General features: G+C 47.6%; 1 protein-coding gene across 1 annotated transcript in view; it reads right to left on the reverse strand.

Annotated features, from left to right (window-relative positions):
- Window positions 1–19272, reverse strand: part of LOC141165022 (tyrosine 3-monooxygenase-like) — a 172700-nt gene that overhangs the window by 58498 nt on the left and 94930 nt on the right. Inside the window, exons 8-10 of the mRNA XM_073650674.1 lie at window positions 11918–12053; window positions 2790–2859; window positions 2602–2658 (exon numbers count right to left, since the gene is read on the reverse strand). Coding sequence (XP_073506775.1) covers window positions 2602–2658; window positions 2790–2859; window positions 11918–12053 — 263 coding nt within the window. The remainder of the gene's footprint in view (window positions 1–2601; window positions 2659–2789; window positions 2860–11917; window positions 12054–19272) is intronic.

Here is a 19272-nt window from a genome sequence, read left to right on the forward strand (position 1 = left end):
GCATAAGGAAGGGGTGAGAGGGGTTTGGGAGAAATTGTTAATATTTTCTTAATATCTCCCTGAGAGCCTCTTTCAAGACTATTGTAAAGTCATGCCAGGTAATGACCTAATGAAGCTGCTAGAGAGAATGCCAAGGGTGTATAACGCTGCCATCAAAGTTAAAGGGGGTACTTTGAGGAATCTAAATTTTAATACACAGTCTGCTTTGTTTCACACATATTTCTTTGTCCTTATTTCCATGTTTTCTTTAGTGTTTTTGCTGACTCATTGTATTATTTTATTATTCAGTATTAATCTATAATATGCAAATTACAATATGAATAATTAAAACCATTGTATAAACAGGTGTGTCCAAATTTTTGCCTGGTACCTTACTTGGACTTCAGCTCCTGCTCTCTTTTTTGTTCGACTTATAAATTGCCTATTTTAAAGTCAGGATTATGCAGACATTTATCCATTGATTTTCAATGTCACTACACCAGCCTTACCAGGTCTAATAGATCTATGATCTGAATTAAACCAGCCTTAAAGGGAGTATGTCAGCTGTTTTTTTCTACCTCATTTGAGAGCAGCCTGATGTAGGCAAAGAGACCCTGAATCTAACAATGTATCACTTACAGTGGTGGCCAAAAGTATTGGCACCCGTGCTATTCTGTCAGATAATACTCAGTTTCTTCCTGAAAATGATTGCAATCACAATTTCTTTGGTCTTATTATCTTCATTTAATTTGCTTGCAAGCAAAAAACACAAAAGGGAATGAAGCAAAAATCAAATCATTGATCATTTCACACAAAACTCCAAAAATGGGCCAGACAAAAGTATTGGCACCCTCAGCCTAATACTTGGTTGCACAACCTTTAGCCAAAATAACTGCGAACAACCGCTTCCGGTAACCATCAATGAGTTTCTTACAATGCCCTGCTGGAATTGTAGACCATTCTTCTTTGGCAAACTGCTCCAGGTCCCTGATATTTGAAGCGTGCCTTCTCCAAACTGCCATTTTGAGATCTCTCCACAGGTGTTCTATGGGATTCAGGTCTGGACTCATTGCTGGCCACCTTAGAAGTCTCCAGTGCTTTCTCTCAAACCATTTTATAGTTCTTTTGGAAGTGTGTTTTGGGTCATAGTCCTGCTGGAAGACCCATGACCTCTAAGGGAGACCCAGCTTTCTCACACTGGGCCCTACATTATGCTGCAAAATTTGTTGGTAGTCTTCAGACTTCATAATGCCATGCACACCGTCAAGCAGTCCAGTGCCAGAGGCAGCAAAGCAACCCCAAAACATCAGGGAACCTCCGCCATGTTTGACTGTAGGGACCGTGTTCTTTTCTTTGAATGCCTCTTTTTTTTTCCTGTACACTCTATGTTGATGCTTTTTCCCAAAAAGCTCTACTTTTGTCTCATCTGACCAGAGAACATTCTTCCAAAACGTTTTATGCTTTCTCAGGTAAGTTTTGGCAAACTCCAGCCTGGCTTTTTTATGTCTTGGGGTAAGAAGTGGGGTCTTCCTGGGTATCCTACCATACAGTCCCTTTTCATTCAGACCCCGACGGATAGTACGGGTTGACACTGCTGTACCCTCGGACTGCAGGGCAGCTTGAACTTGTTTGGATGTTAGTCGAGGTTCTTTATCCACCATCCGCACAATCTTGCGTTGAAATCTCTCATCAATTTTTCTTTTCCATCCACATCTAGGGAGGTTAGCCACAGTGCCATGGGCTTTAAACTTCTTGATGACACTGCGCACGGTAGACACAAGAACATTCAGGTCTTTGGAGATGGACTTGTAGCCTTGAGATTGCTTATGCTTCCTCACAATTTGCTTTCTCAAGTCCTCAGACAGTTCTTTGGTCTTCTTTCTTTTCTCTATGCTCAATGTGGTACACACAGAGGTTGAGTCAACTTTAATCCATGTTAACTGGCTGCAAGTGTGATTTAGTTATTGCCAACACCTGTTAGGTGCCACAGGTAAGTTACAGGTGCTGTTAATTACACGAATGAGAGAAGCATCACATGATTTTTCAAACAGTGCCAATACTTTTGTCCACCCCCTTTTTTAGGTTTGATGTGGAATTATATCCAATTTGGCTTTAGGACAATTCTTTTTGTGTTTTTTCATTGAAGACAAATTAAATGAAGATAATAATACCAAAGAATTTGTGATTGCAATCATTTTCAAGAAGAAACTGAGTATTATCTGACAGAATTGCAGGGGTGCCAATACTTTTGGCCACCACTGTAGGTTACTGGATGCAGCTGTTCTGACACAGTCAGTGTTTTTAGATGTAGTAATACAGCAGAGCTGAGGAAGCTAACACCTCCCATACTAGGATCTCTGTGTGAAAAGTCTATAGAAAGTGATGTGTCTATTACAGTAAGGGTCCTGCCTGACTAGCATGCATGCTCTACTGTGTCCCAGCAGTGATAAGCTCCCGGTGCTAAAACAATCACTGCAAGCAAACAAAGCCAAAGAGCTTAAGCTTACATAGCAAAAATCTGCTGACAGATTCCCTTTAACAATTTTTTTTGCCATTTATCAACCAAATGATTCAAAATTGTATTAAGAGAATTGTTATATTACCTATTCCATTCATACTTACAGTAGACAGTTTTTCAATGTCTTCATCAGATGCACCAAGTGATGCAAGCCCAATTTCCTACGGATAGAAAAAAAATGTAAGTTTTAGGTATATTACATTAATATTTCTTTTAATCTATATTTTCAATTATTTTGGTTACATAAATGGTTAGTAAAAAGCCAAATATTTATTGCAAGCTCAAATCTTACCTGTGAAAACTGTGCAAACTCCTTATCCGCTAGCATAGGAATGTGGCCCAGCAGTTCATGGCAGCAGTCCCTTAAAAAATAAAAAAAATTTGCAAACAAGCTCACTTAGCAAGGTCAACTTCAAAGAGTCCAAGGCAGTCAATAGATCAAGTGCTACTTAGCAAACTGCATTCATAAGACATATTAATTCAGGAGTTTGAAGGATTTTCAAAGAATATTTCCTCCAATTTTAGAGATGTAGGAGAGATACAATTTCAATCTGTTTTACCTACATGTGACATAACGCATATACCAGAAACATTTAGCTTTCATGCTAAATAATTCATGAGAAAGTCAGTTTTGCTGTGCAGAGTACAATGATGTTCTCCTGTAACTGGATCTAATATACCAGCCCCAATTACAGAGGAAATCAGCAATTAAACAAAGGTATGAATATGTTGAAATGCCCTCTGAAAGTCTTATAACACCTAATGAAGGTCAAAGTGTGCAAAATAAATGAATAATACAATAAAGCATAAAAAAATTTAATTGATGTATTTATTTATTTTACTCACTTATATAGCGCCATTAATTCCAAAGCGCTTTACAGACAATAAATGAAACAAAATAAAAAAAAGAGCACCAGTCTGAAATGCTGTTTCTAGCTCGCCCCATTAAAAATATGTCAAATATATAAAAAATAATTTCTATGAAAAGGGGAACGCATTTTAAAATATTTTTAGCTGTCCTTTGTAGTCGTATGAAAAATAAATATAAAAGTTGAAAACAAACATGTATTTAGTTTCTATTGTTTATATTTTCCCCCAATATCAGCAAAAACAAAAAAGGGTATGAAAATGGCAAACAAATTAAGCTCCATGTATCACAAAAAAGCCAAAATTATTGCAATATTCGAGTGAGAATTTTTTTTACAATCGCTAAAGGCGATTGTTCGAAAAAACTCAAATATATGCCTGGTCAGGAAAAAACACTAGGAAAATGTGTGTTCAAAATTACACTAAATAATAATACCATAAAATGCTTAAAACATATTGTTTTTTATATGTGTGTTGTGAAGGTGGCCTTATTGTCTGTCAGAGTTCACCCAAGTTTTTATTGTGTTATAAAAATGACATAAACAAAAATGTGATATGTGCAGAAAGACCAAAAGGCTTTGCATGCAGAAAGACCAAGAGTCTATGTGTGTAGAAAAACCAAAAGGCCATGTGTGCAGAAAGACCATATTGCAGTGTGCAGAAATATTCAAATGTTCCAATGTATTTTGTGTAGGAACAGTGTAATAAATAACCTGTGATGACATGTTTTCTAATTAGAGATGATCGAATCAATTTGCTGCGAACTGACTCTGATTCAAAATTCATGAAATTCTCAGGTCCTAGCGAACTGGAACAATTTGCGAATCGATTAGTGTGGATTGACTCCAAAAAATTAAAGCATGGCACTGATGCACCCCCTGCACAGTGCGGGGGAACCCGGAACCGGGCCTTGTAGGAGGCTGGGGGTTGTAGTCACCGTGGCGGCGACCCGGTCCGTGACCCAGGGCGGTCAAACCAGTGGCAGTCTATGTGTATCTATTTATATAGTCCGACTACGCCACCTGTGGATTGCGGTTATGGAGAACCGCCGTTGCGGAGCAGTCCACTGAAGCTGGCGATATGCACAGCAAGTGTAGTATAACTCCCCACAGGAAGAGTGTAGCTTCAGGGCAGCGCAGGTGAATGATGGTGGTGGTTGGGCGCGGGAGCGGTAGTAACGACTCAGAGTCTTGACAGTGCAGTTCAGGGCCTTTACTGATGGCAATTATTTAGGCCCCGCCGGGAGTACTGGCTAGCAGTGGAGGCCTGGCCGGTCTGAGAGCAAACTAAGAGTTCCGCTGGCCAGGTGAAGTTGTAGGCCTGCCGTTCTGACTGCACTCTTTCTGGCTACCCTGCTGTAGTCGTGAGGTAGCCCACGTCCCTGAGTGTACCGTGTGGTGCTCACCCGTATGGCTGGCGACTTGGACAATTGGTATTCCTCGCTCCTCTGTGGCGGTACCGGTCCCCTTCGTGTGGCTGAGCCTCCGGGCTTTCAATGGCCAGAGGACCTGAAATCCCCTGCCGTGTGGTTTCTGCTGCTGGGTGTATAAACCCCACAGCCTCGGACTCCGGTGTCCGGTTCTTGGTGTCTCCGGCCAGGACGAGCTCTAATAGCTCCAGTCCCTGGCTCTCTGCTCCAGTCTTGCCTACAGGGCTCATTGCTTTGCTGCTCTGTCCCTGTCTCTGGAACTTCCACCTAACCCCGCCCCAGATCCAGTTTATAAAGGGCTGGATCCTCCCCTTCCTGGCCTGGGACAGGAGGTGATGCATGTAAAGCACTCCTGACCAGGAAACTCCTGCCTGCTCTCAGACATGGTATTGCTACCACTGTGGCAACCAGACCCCCTGGGGTGCCACAGCACCATTTCATACATTGCTGAAGATGGCATTGTAGCGCCCCGAGGGTTCGGCCGCTAGAGGGGTATTGCACCTCTGACCAGAGGTGTGATATTCCACTCCCGGGTAAGGATGGAGTGTGGACCAAGACTCAGTAAGCTGCATGCATCACACACACCCCATTTCCGAGGGACAGCTCAACGGTGCTCCCACTAGACAGAAGTGCAGGCACGACAGCATCTGTCCCTGGCTGGAGTGGGGAGGGGGGAGGAAAACCTAGTGATGTAGGAGCAGATAGAGGTTGGGTCTCTGGGCATAGGTAGGAGCCCATTGGTTGCAAGTCACCTGGGCTCGTACACAGAGAGGGAGGTATATAAGGTGGGCACCATCTTAGGACAGTGGTTAGTTCAGTCAGGAGGAGAAGAGGAGAGGAGCTCAGCCAGAGAGGGCTGACAGGGAGCTGTGGCTCAGTCTAGGCCCAGCTCCACGAGACAGGCCTGGAGTGAAGGCCAGAAACAGCAGAGAGGACAGGACCAGCAGAGAGGAACAGAAAGGAAAGGAAGAAAGGAACGGAACACTAAGAGAGGCCCAGAGACACGAAGGCAGAAGGAACACCAAAGGCCCAGGAGATTGCGGGTGACGGGTCGGCAGAACAGGGTACCGGATCCCAAGTTGGTGGAGGCGACTAATCCTCAGCCAAGGACCGGCGGTCGTGATCACATCTTGGTGCGACCCCTCACTACACCTACTAGAAAGGCATACCACATAGAGTCAGGGAAGTGGACATCCAACATCCCAAGAGAAGGCCCGAGGCAGCTGGACAAAAGTAGTGTCACTGGTGGGGCACGGCCAGAGAAAGGAATCGAAGGGAGTCCTGTGCCACACTCTGGAATTGCCTGGGGGTTGACCGAGTCCCTTGCCTGGTGGACGCAGTACGGCTTGGGCAGTCACTACCGGTACCGAAGTGATTTGGAATATAAAGAACTGTGAGTAAAGCCTTTGAACTGCAATCCCACGTCTCTGTGCTTCATCGCCGCGCCAGCACTACTAGTGCTGGGATGCTCGCACCATCACTCCCATCATCCACATTCCCTGCCCTGAGGCCATACTCTTCCCATGGGGAGTTATCCCATCTTTAGCTGCACACACCACACCGGCCTCAGCGGACTGCCTTGCAGCGGCGGTACACGCTGACCGCAATCCACGGGTGGCGTAGTCGGTCAATTAACCTAAAACCCCCACAAAATACCGCCATCGGCCTGACCACCCTGAGCCACGGGACCGGGTCACCGCCACGGATTCTACAACCCCCAGAGACCCGGCTCCGGGTATCCACACACACGTCCACACTAGGCCCAGGGGGCGAGTCAGCTTTGGCGTAGTCGGCAGGATCATTACCAGTCCACCACTAATGGGTATTGCGTGCCTGAAAGAGACTTTGCACTTACCTGAGAGAAGTTTCCCGCCATCCGGAGTCGTTTCCCGCCATCAGACGCCATCTTTGGTCGTTTCCCGCCATCTTCAGCCGTTTTTCCCGCCCCGGCAGAGCGGACGCCATTATGTGTGCACCAAAAGACAGCAGGAGGCCACCTCCCATCGTGGGCCAGGTCCCAGAGTGGCGCCAAAGAAGGAGCCCGCCCCCAACAGCTATGAGTGCAGCTGTGGAGATGTCCATCAATGTGGGGGGGCTGCCCCTGAAGGTGATTGTCAGCAGGTGGCCCCAAGACCACCCCCCATGGGGGCGGACAGGAAAGAAAACTGTGGGGTCGGGTGCGGCCTGGATCAGTCTGGACATACCGCACCCGGAGATGGAAGGAGCAGCGAACCCCACCAGCACCCTGGCCCGCAGCCTGCTGCAGGCTGAACCACCGTGCAGCCTAAAGGAGTTGCTGGCACAGCTGCCCAGAGACCCGGAGTGTGCGCGAGCTGTGCTGGAGGATTTAAATCGGAGGATGGTCCGGGCGCAGCGAGATGTGTTTGCCGGGTGGAAGGAGGAGTTGGCCCGGCAGCATGGAACCCGCCAGCAGGAGACATCGCGAGGACCGAACACTGCGCCTGCCTGCGAGGGCGGTGAAGGAGCACCTGCGGCCGAGGACGACGCCGCGGAGGAGGCCATAAAGACCGAGGCAGGTAACGGGGACGTCATCACCCCAAGCCCTGAGGCCACCAGCCTGCCCCCACCTTCCGCTGCGGGACCCGAAGCCTCGGGCACCGTGCCAGACACCACGCCTCCACCGCCGCCAGCTAGGCCTCAGGCTGCAAGCGTCGCTGTCACGCCCCGCCCCGCGCTGTGCCCTTTGAACCCGGGCACGACCAGCAGACGACCACCGGCCTGGTCGCAAGGCCGAGTGCCCCCGAGCGCTGCTCCCCGACTGGGGTCCCCTGCCATACCACCGCTGGGCGTGGACCTGTTTGCCCATCATACTGGTCCGGATGGACTGCCGCTGGAATGGCCGGCTGAACTGACCAGCAGTCAGCCCTGGAAAACCCAGCCCCCGCGCGAGCCTCTGATACCGGCTCCGGAGCCCGTAGAGGACACCCCGCTCCCGCTAGAAGATGCCCAATTTGAGTGGGATCCCACTGGCGAAAATCTAATGGGGTTCCCCTAAGAAACCCGGGCGGACGCAGCCCGTCGCCTGGAGTCCTGCCGTCAGCAGCTGGCCACCTTCGAGAGAGAACAGCAGCAGAGACACATCAGGGAGGAGCGACTCCAAGCCCGGAGCGCAGAACAAAAGCGGAGAGCCCGTCAGGACCCCCACGTTGTCCGCGGTCCCCGAGCCACCGGGACCGTAGTAAAGTTCCAGCTGGAGCACGGCTGGTGCTTCATTAGAGACCCGGAGGCCGCAAACGACGTCTTCGTGACTAGAAGGGACGTCGAGAGTCACCTGCCAGAGGGACATCACGGACGTGACCTGTACCCTGGTGACGTGGTCACTTATACCAGGCACAAAGGAGCCAAAGGACTGTACGCCCTCCACGTCCACCGTTTAACTGAGGAGGAACTGCAGTACCGCCCAGACACTGAGTACCCAGAGGGTCCGGATGGACCTGAAGATTACCCGGAGGAGCAAGGAGCATCAGGAGGACGCCGTTACCAATAAACGGTAAAGTGGAACTGTATATAGTTACCCGTCAGGGTATGAGAATTGATGTTGGAACTGTTACTGGACTGAAGTGTGGTCCCCGTTAGGACTAATGTGGACTGTTACCTGCCAAAGTTACCCCCTATATCCCTTACCTGGCTGGGGACTGAGAACAGCCATCCCTTTCCCTATCTGGCCGAGGACTGAGAGCGGCCATCTTGTAAATAGTTGCTCTTCTTAAAGCGCCCCCTACTGGTTTTATAAAAAGACTGCAACGTCTACCTCAGGACGAATTAATTGGACTGTTGCACCTTTAAGAAGAAGGAACACCTGGTCGCAAGTTGCACCGCGGCCAGAACTCAAGAATGTGTTTTTGAAAAAAAAAAGTGTTTTACTTGAAAATGTCTTATGTGAAGAAGTTTAATATGCTGCTAAAATAGAAATGCAAAAGATTTATGTAGTGTTTTATAAAAGAGTTCCGGTGGCATTAGCAGGATGTTTTATGAAAGTGTAACCAGTAACGTTAAAAAGAGAAGAATACCTCCCATAAAGGGATGAGTTAATAGTTAATGTCTTATATGCAAGTGCACTCTAAAATTTTGTATGTTTTAAATTGCTTTCACTCTTTTCCAGCCCGAGGACGTGCTGTGATTTACCAGGGGGGAATGTAGCGCCCCGAGGGTTTGGCCGCTACAGGGGTATTGCACCTCAGACCAGAGGTGTGATATTCCACTCCCGGGTAAGGATGGAGTGTGGACCAAGACTCAATAAGCTGCATGCATCACACACACCCCATTTCCGAGGGACAGCTCAACGGTGCTCCCACTAGACAGAAGTGCAGGCACGACAGCATCTGTCCCTGGCTGGAGTGGGGAGGGGGGAGGAAAACCCAGTGATGTAGGAGCAGATAGAGGTTGGGTCTCTGGGCATAGGCAGGAGCCCATTGGTTGCAAGTCACCTGGCCTCGTACACAGAGAGGGAGGTATATAAGGTGGGCACCATCTTAGGACAGTGGTTAGTTCAGTCAGGAGGAGAAGAGGAGAGGAGCTCAGCCAGAGAGGGCTGACAGGGAGCTGTGGCTCAGTCTGGGCCCAGCTCCACGAGGCAGGCCTGGAGTGAAGGCCAGAAACAGCAGAGAGGACAGGACCAGCAGAGAGAAACAGAAAGGAAAGGAAGAAAGGAACGGAACACTAAGAGAGGCCCAGAGACACGAAGGCAGAAGGAACCCCAAAGGCCCAGGAGATTGCGGGTGACGGGTTGGCAGAACAGGGTACCGGATCCCAAGTTGGTGGAGGCGACTAATCCTCAGCCAAGGACCGGAGGTCGTGATCACATCATGGTGCGACCCCTCACTACACCTACTAGAAAGGCATACCACATAGGGTCAGGGAAGTGGACATCCAACATCCCAAGAGAAGGCCCGAGGCAGCTGGACAAAAGTAGTGTCACTGGTGGGGCACGGCCAGAGAAAGGAATCGAAGGGAGTCCTGTGCCACACTCTGGAATTGCCTGGGGGTTGACCGAGTCCCTTGCCTGGTGGACGCAGCACGGCTTGGGCAGTCACTACCGGTACCGAAGTGATTTGGAATATAAAGAACTGTGAGTAAAGCCTTTGAACTGCAATCCCACGTCTCTGTGCTTCATCGCCGCGCCAGCACTACTAGTGCTGGGACGCTCGCACCATCACTCCCATCATCCACATTTCCTGCCCTGAGGCCATACTCTTCCCGTGGGGAGTTATCCCATCTTTAGCTGCACACACCACACCGGCCTCAGCGGACTGCCTTGCAGCGGCGGTACACGCTGACCGCAATCCACGGGTGGCGTAGTCGGTCAATTAACCTAAAACCCCCACAAAATACCGCCATCGGCCTGACCACCCTGAGCCACGGGACCGGGTCACCGCCACGGATTCTACAACCCCCAGAGACCCGGCTCCGTGTATCCACACACACGTCCACACTAGGCCCAGGGGGCGAGTCAGCATCAGTCAGAGAATGAATGCATATGATGTCAGGCGCGACCGTACAAGCTTTCCCATGATGCCTTGTAGCAATCACATCATATGGTCTACAAACAAGAGAATTGATTTATCAAACAATATCAATATGGCACTTCAAACAATAATCTGAAAACCTTTTTCAGGACTAGATAAATTCCTGAAGAAAAAGAAGCTAAAAAATCATCTTTATTTAACATAAAAAAACACACCAATAAATCAAATAATTGATTAACATAAAAAAGGCAGAAATGCCTCAAGAGGGCACTGTGGCTGTATTAATGAAACAAACAATCCTATTGGCTATGGTCTCGCTTAATATCCCAGTGAATGCCTAGTGGCTAGTATATATACAGAGGAGGTGAACATTGCCAGGATCTTAATATCTGAATGCTATAAATCAATATTCACATAATAGTTCAGTATATGGTATTTATTGATCCTTATTAGTAAACTGGGGAAAAGATATGAAAGACTGTCAATATCAATATAGCCAGATTCTCAAAAATATAATTTCAGCTATTCATCAAACAAATCACATAATAAATGTAGCTTATTGCACATAGCCCATAACCAAATAAGTGCTACTACATGCTCCCAATGGAGTAATACATGACGATAGGATGGCAGCTAATAGTATATTGGAAGTGGAATGTGAACCAACGGGACCCTCGGTCGTGCTGGTGAGCATGTCAAGCTATATGTTGGAATTCTTGTGGGATGCCAGGCATATCATTACCATTAGGCAAAGGGATATCTGTTTGATAGCCATGCTTTTATATCATTAATATAAAAGCAAAAAGAAAAAGAGTGAGCAGAGACCAGCGCCGCTCCTGCAAGTGTGGGGGCAGCACTGGTCTCTGCTCGCTTGCTTGCTTCTTACAATGTGCAATGACAGTGAACTCTATTACCGGCTCATCACTTCTGATCAGAGCCGGCGAGAGAGCACATTGTCACTGTGCACTGAGAAGAACAGTGCATGGTGACAAGATCATACAGAGCATCCATCCACATTGACCACCAACACATGCCCTGTAGAGCAGGGAGTAACTTATTCCCTGAAATGGATGTCACTGATGACGCTTCGTTTCAGGGTGAGGGCAGAGGTTGCGGCAGAGACATCAGCTTCTGCCTTCCACTGGGAATCTCAAATGAAGCGTCATCATTACAAAGGAAATAATGAAAGAAAAAAAAATAAAGCAGTTAGATAGAGTAATGAGGGAAGGATAAATATTTTTTAATTAAAGTATATAAAAAAAAAGATTTGATTATGACATTAAATAGATAGATATTTGGAAATAAAATAAAATTTGGTTTTGGACCACCCCTTTAAGCGCCTCAATAACCTCACAATAAACCTTCTAATTAGTCTAATCACATAGGAACTTTTACAGAGCTGTTACTGTATTGCATAACTCTAAAAACATGTCAGGCACAAATCTGCCACTCACCGTCGTGCACATTGAGCACTGTGGAAGACAAGCCAGGCAGAAAACACTGCAAATAATTGGGCCTGGAAAGTCAGCAGCTACCATAAAGAGGTCTACATTTAAAAGCTAAACTTGGAGCACTTTTCTAATTGTGGCCAGAGTCACCCTGGGTAAATAAAGCATTCATTTATGAAACTTTACTTACGGTTCGGGTGAATGCATTGCAGATGAAGGATGTCTCGGGTACTGTGTACATGGAAACACACGGAAAGCTAGACATGCCAGGAAATCTCGGGCAGAAAGTAAACCAGCAGCTGGTCTCAATTTAAACCCCGTTCTTTCTAAACAAAACACAACACACACAAACTTTAAACTTAAAGCTAATAACATGATTTTAACATTTATATGTGATTCCACTGATTCCACTGATATCAGTGGATAGCACAATTATTTTTGGGGTCAGTTCCCATTTTATCAAAATGTACCGTATTTTTCGGACTATAAGACGCACCGGACCATAAGACGCACCCCAAATTTTGGGGTGGAAAATAGGAAAAAAAATGTTTTTTATAAGATGGGGTCCATCTTATAGTCTGATTAGGTATCTTACCTGGGAGGTGGTGGAGCAGGAGGCAGGGTCCTTCAGGAAACCGGCCCGGCAGAAGTGGAGAAATGCTGCGGACCCTGGATACATGAAGCCGGTGCTCCAGCAGCTGTGAGTTGCGGTGATGGTGGAGCGGAATCGCAGGTCCCACCATTCCCTGCCTCAACCTGGCAGCAGCAGAGGTGAGATGCCGGTGTCTGGCTGGGGCCTGTGGACCTGCTGGGGCCTGTGGACCGGCTGGGGCCTGTGGATCTTCTAGGGCCTGGATCTGTGAGCGGCGTCTGGCAGTAAAGCAGAGGAGCCGGGGCCTGTGCCGGGCTGTGAGCGACGTCCGGCGATGCGGCAGAGCAGCGTGTATGGCTTCCTGTGGCCGCAACCATCTTCCTGAGGCCGTGATCTATTGGAAAATGGCCGCCGGAGCTCCAGGTCGGCGCATGCACCGGATCAAGTGGCCATTTTCCTGTAGATCACGGCCTCAGGAAAATGGCCGCAGCCACCGGAAGCCGCACGCGCTGCTTTGCCGCACCGCCGGACACCGCTCACAGCCCGGCACAGGCCCCGGCTCCTCTGCCTCACTGCCGGAAGCCACTCACAGCCCGGCACAGGCCCCGGCTCCTCTGCTTCACCACCCGACACCTGCCACCAGCCACTCCAGCACAGGTACAGGCCCTGGCTCCAGCTGTATCTCACCTCTGCCACCACCAGAGGACCCTGCGATCCCCGCTCCACCACCACCGGTAAAGTAACTTCGGACCATAAGACACACCCCCCATTTTCCTTCCAAATTTTGGGGGAAAAAAGTGCGTCTTATGGTCCGAAAAATACGGTAGTTTTCTTTAAGTACAGCATTGTTCTTTATAAGCTTTTATCATTATGATGTAAAGCAAAACTTAATCTGGTATCATGACTGCCATAAAAATAAATGTGATGTTAAAGGGAACCTGTCATAAAATTCATACGGCCTGAACCACGAGCAGCATGAATCAGACACTGGCTCCATCATTTCAGTCAGGTATGTTTTACTTTGAAAGCTGTTGCATTTCAGAGAAAATATTACTTTAAAATATGGGGACCATGTTTTTTAGTCCAAGAAGCTGGTCCCAGATGTACCCTTCCCTCCCTGCTCCTCTTACATTAGAGGCATCTCCGGCTTTTAAATGTACCAAACCTGGTAGAGATAAGCAGATCAATCTGCAAAGGATCGAGTTTGAGTCAAATTTCCTACAGAATATATACAGCTGAAAGACACATATGCATGTTTTTCTCAATATCTGACATGAAATCAGAATAAACCTTTCCCGTTGTAGGTCAATTAGGATTACCATAATGTTTAATATTTGCCAAATGCCAGAATAATGAGAGAGAGGATGTTTGAAGGCATTTTTATTACTTACTGCAAAAGTCAAAAGTTTACATACACTAAGATTACTATGCCTTTAAGCAATTCTGGACTGCCCATATGATGAGGTCATGTGTTTGGAAGCTTCTAATAGTTTTTTTGGCAACATCTGAGTTAATTAGAGACACACCTGTGGATGTATTTTAATGCACACCTGAAACACACTGCTTCTTTGTGAAGCATCAAGGGAAAGTCTAAAGAAATCAGCCAAGATATCAGGAAGAGAATTGTGGACTTGTACAAGTTTGGATCATCCTTGGGTACAATTTCAAAATACCTGAAGGTGCCTCGCTCATCTGTACAAACAATTATACGCAAGTACAAACAAGATGGGGATGCTCAGTCATCATACCGCTCAGGAAGGAAACATGTTCTGTGTCCTAGAGATACACGTGCTTTAGTCCAACATGTGCATATCAACCCAATGACAAAAGCAAAAGACCTTGTGAAGATGATGGCAGAAGCTGGTAAGATTGTGTCATTATCCACAGTGAAATGAGTACTGTATCAACATGAGCTGAAAGGCCATTCTGCCAGTAAGAAGCCATTACTCCAAAAGAAACATAAAAGAGCTAGATTAATGTTTGCAAATGCACACAGCAACAAAGACCTTAATTTTTGGAGAATTTTTTTTTTGAAAATTTATGGGCAAAGCTGAAAAGGCAGGTGCGAGCAAGGCAACCTACAAACCTGGATCAGTTACACCAGATTTGTCAGGAGGAATGGGCCCAAATTCTGACCAACTATTGTGAGAAGCTTGTGGAAGGATATCCCAAAAGTTTGACCCAAGTCATTCAGTTTAAGGGCAATGGTACCAAATACTAATGAAATGTATGTAAACTTTTGACTTTGCAGTAAGTCATAAAATGCCTTAAAACATTCTCTCTCTCTCATTATTCTGGCAATTGGCAAATATTAAACAATATGGTAATCCTAATTGACCTAACACAGGAAAGGTTTATTCTGATTTCATGTCAAATATTGACATGACTGCTTGATTTTACATTGAAGCATAACGTCTTTTCTTTTGACGGTCAGTTTTACCACCATCTCAGGGGCACCGCGATGGGGAGCCCGTGTGCCCCCATGTACGCAAATCTGTTCCTGAGCTGGTGGGGGGACACCGTCATTTTCGGGAAAGGAGTTTCGTTACGGTGGTGCCCCCAGATACTTTTCTGGGGGCGCTACATTGACGATATTCTCATTTTATGGTCTGGTGACACTGCATCTTTTTGCAGCTTCGTTGAAGAGTTAAACATCAATTGAATTGGGCTTAGGTTTACCTCTGAGATAGACTCCTGCACAATTAATTTCTTGGATTTGCGAATAGGCAAGGATGTCTTGGGTACTTTAACAACTGAAACGTTTCGCAAACCAACTTTTACCAATGATCTCCATAGATGGGATAGCACCCCCATCCCTTGCCCCTCAAACTTCGTATACCCAAAGGCCAATATCTCCGTGTTAGGAGAAATTATACATCACTCCCGATGTTCTATGATCAAGCCAGGGATCTCTGGAGGAGATTTGTAGATAGGGGCTATTCGGTGAGGACTCTCAGTGGGTCATTTAAATTTGCCGCATCGTGTGAGAGAACCAGTTTGTTGAGACCCAAAAATAGAGAGGATGCTATCCCCATTCTACAAATCATTGGGACTTTTGATGACGGGGCAGGGGTAGTGAGGAGGATCCTGGAATGTCATTGGGCCATTCTGAGGGCCGATCCTGGACTGATCGATCTAATACCTGTCCATCCAGCTATCACCTTTAGGAGGGGGAGATCGATCAGAGATCAATTGGTCAACAGTTGTTACACCCCTCCCAAGAAATTACCCACATGGTTGGAGAACAGGAGCAAGGGTATCTTTAGGTGCGGTAAATGTAAATTCTGCAAATATGTCAAAATTTCTGGCTCTTTTACGAGCATGATAACTGAAGTTACTTATCAATGTCGCCAGTTTGCCAATAGCCGCACCTCTGGCGTAATATAACTTTTCAAATGTTCCTGCCCACTCGACTATGTAGGAAAGATGAAACAGGAATTCAGGAGGAGGGTGGGAGACCACATTGGGGATATTCTTAATGCCCAGGACACTCCCATCTCCAAACATGTGATGGAAGAACATGGGGGTAGTCTGGAGTGTTTCACATTTAGAGTAATGGAAGTGGTCGTCCCATCCTGAAGAGGTGGTAACTGGAACCAGAAAATCCTCCAGAAGAAGGCCCAGTGGATTTATAGGATGAATAGCATTAAACCACTGGGCTTGAATGATCAACTGCATTTTGGTTGCTTTATTTGAGTTTCCAGCATCTCTGTGAATGCACCTCTTTATGTGCCATTCGGCCCTATGTCTTTGACCCACATAGGATAATGTCCCTGCCTTTTTGCCTATTAACCCGGATGGGTATCAGTTACAGAGTGATACGTTCTTATTTTCTGGACGGTGTTGTGAGAGGGAGTACTCCCCCCCCCCTATTTTTCCCCTTTCTTCCTCCTCCTTTTTTTCCCCCCTCTTCCCCCTCCCCTTTCTTTCCTTACCCTCATAAAATATACATAGGCGCATTTCTTCCCTTCCTGTCCTATATGGGTATATTCCATCTTGTTCTCTGGCTAATGCCAATTGCCTTGCACGGTGTTGGGTAGTAAGCACAACACCCACTTGTGGAAGTCAGGCCCTCATAACACCATCATGGAGTCTGTTTCTGACAGTTTGAGCAGATACATGGATGTCAGTGGCCTCCTGCGGGTCATTTTGCAGGTCTCTAGCACTGCTCCTCTAGCACAAAGGAGGAGGTAACGGTCCTGTTACTGGTTTGTTGCCCTCGAATGGCCCCCTCCATGTCTCCTGATGTACTGCCCTATCTCCTGGTATGTGCTCCATGCTCTGGACGCTGTGCTGACAGGCACAGCTACTCTTCTTGCCACAGTTCGCATTGATGTGCCATCCTGGATGAGCTACACTATCTAAGCAACTTCTGTGGGTTGTACTGTAGACATTGCCTCATGCTACTGTATGTCTAGGGGTGAAAGCAATGATAAAATACAAAAGTAACCAAAACAACAGCCAAAAAGGATGAGAACAGAGAAATGGTCTGTGGTCACCACCTACAGAACCACTCCTTTATAGGGGTTGTCTTGCTAATTGCCTATCATTTCTACAGGTTGTCTGTTCAATTTGAACAATAGCAGGAGAAACTGATTCAAAATCTGTGTTGCTTCATAACTGGACGGGTTCATTTCACAGAAGTGTGATTGACTTGGAGTTACATTGTGTTGCTTAAGTGTTCCCTTTATTTTTTTTCAGCACGGTACATATCTATATATATATACAGTACAGACCAAAAGTTTGGACACACCTTCTCATTTAAAGATTTATCTGTATTTTCATGACTATGAAAATTGTACATTCACACTGAAGGCATCAAAACTATGAATTAACACATGTGGAATTATATACTTAACAAAAAAGTGTGAAACAACTGAAAATATGTCTTATATTCTAGGTTCTTCAAAGTAGCCACCTTTTGCTTTGATGACTGCTTTGCACACACTTGGCATTCTCTTGATGAGCTTCAAGAAGTAGTCACCGGAAATGGTTTTCACTTCACAGGTGTGCCCTGTCAGGTTTAATAAGTGGGATTTCTTGCCTTATAAATGGGGTTGGGACCATCAGTTGTGTTGTGCAGAAGTAAGGTGGATATGTGTCACCCAGGCCTGGATGCCACAAGTGTAATTAAAGCTGTGTCTGAGAGCAAGGGGGAGGTTCTCTGGCCAGGGGAACATTAGCATGCAATGCCTCCTGTCTCAGGCCAGTAGGGGGAGCAGGCTGCCCCTATAAAAGCTGGTACTGGGGACAGGGTTAGGGAGAACTGGATTGCCTGTCTCAGCTCTGAGACGTGTCCCAGAGTGGAGCAGGGACAGAAAGTTGTGTTGCACCTAAGAGGAAGTGTGGCAGTAGGAGAGAGCCACCAGCCAGAGACAAGAGGCGAAGAGAGCCTGTCTTGGCAAAGAAAAGACTTAATTTTACCAGACTTTGGTGTCTGAGGCTGGAAGGATTCCACATCCCCCAGCAGAGAACCAGTCCGCAAGGGACTGTACATTCCTTGGCCTAAGAAGCCTGGAGGCCCTGCCACAACCGAAGGGACCAGTAAAGCCGTACAAGGCTGGGAGCAGAAAGGAACCCACGTCGCAGGCCATACAGGCGAGAAAGCACGGAAAGCTCGGAAACGTGGGCTGTTATCCTATCAGGAGGAGATAGTCAGAAGGAGCGCAGAAAGCACGGTAGGCCTACACCCTCACCCTGACCAGGGCCAATTTCCCCGTTGCTCTCAGACATCCAGGTCCCCTCCTAGCTGGGACTGTTTGTGGGTCAGTTTACCTGTTTAGTAAAGACCCTGGACTGCAACCTGTTGTCTGTGTGCTCCTTGCTCCTCCAGCACTACCATCACTCCCACCATCCACTATACTGCCCTGGGGCCGCACTCTTCCCGTGGGGAGTCACACTACCATAGCTGCACACCTCATCAGCCCCAGCGGTCTGCATGCAGCGGCAGTTCCTCATGGCCGCAATCCACGGGTGGCGTAGTCGGACATAATCAATATAACGAACTACCACTGGCCTGACCACCCTGAGCCACGGAACCGGGTTGCCACTACTACTCCCATCGTTCCCTATTGCCTGGATCCGAGTGCCCCACGGACCAGGGGGCGAGTCAGCTTTGGCGTAGTCGGCAGGATTTCGTGCCCGCAACCACCGGGTACTGCGTGCCTGAAAAAGACTTTTGTAACTTACCTGTGGCGAAGTTTCCCGCCATCCGGAGTCGTTTCCCGCCATCCGGAGCAGATTCCCGCCATCAGACGCCATCTTGGACCGTTTCCCGCCATCTTCTGCCGTCTTCCCGCCATCCGCAGCTGTTTCCCGCCATCGGACGCCATCTTCAGGACGCCGCGCGGGAAGAAGAGGGGCGTGGACGTCAAAACCGCGCGAGATCCGAAGCTCCGCCCCACGCTCCGACGCTGCGCAAGGTCCTGGAAGGGAGAGAGAGCGACGCTGACGTCATCAGGATGCGACGCCAGGTCCTCGTCCATAGCAGCAGCAGCGGAGCCGCGGCCTACAGAAGAGGATCGTCGGAAGGTAGGCCACGCTTAACTAGGGGGGAGGAAGATGTCGGACACAGAGGCGCCCACTACCACCAACGCAGCTGCAGCAGCGGTGATGCCCTTTTCCTTGCCCTACATCACTGGAGCGGCCTGGCTGCCCAAATACTCAGGGGAGCCCCATGCCCTAACTGACTTCACGGAAAGACTGTATAGTTTGTTCCAAGTTTACCCCCTGACAGAGGAACAGAAGGTCAGCATATTGACAGGGCAGTTAACTGGCGCAGCCCAAAGGGAGGTAAAATCATGGCCCATTGAGGAGAAAGGGACTGTGAAGGGTATTCTGGCCCGGCTGCGGGGTACCTTTGATACACGTACCTCCGCTGAAATTAAAATGAGGTTCTATGGATGTAAGCAGCGGGCACAGGACAGCATCAGAGACTATGCCCTAAATCTGCA

Source organism: Phyllobates terribilis, unplaced genomic scaffold, assembly GCF_046119375.1.
Source record: "Phyllobates terribilis strain yellow unplaced genomic scaffold, ASM4611937v1 Scaffold_11__3_contigs__length_659146591, whole genome shotgun sequence".
NCBI classification, from domain to species: Eukaryota; Metazoa; Chordata; class Amphibia; order Anura; family Dendrobatidae; genus Phyllobates; species Phyllobates terribilis.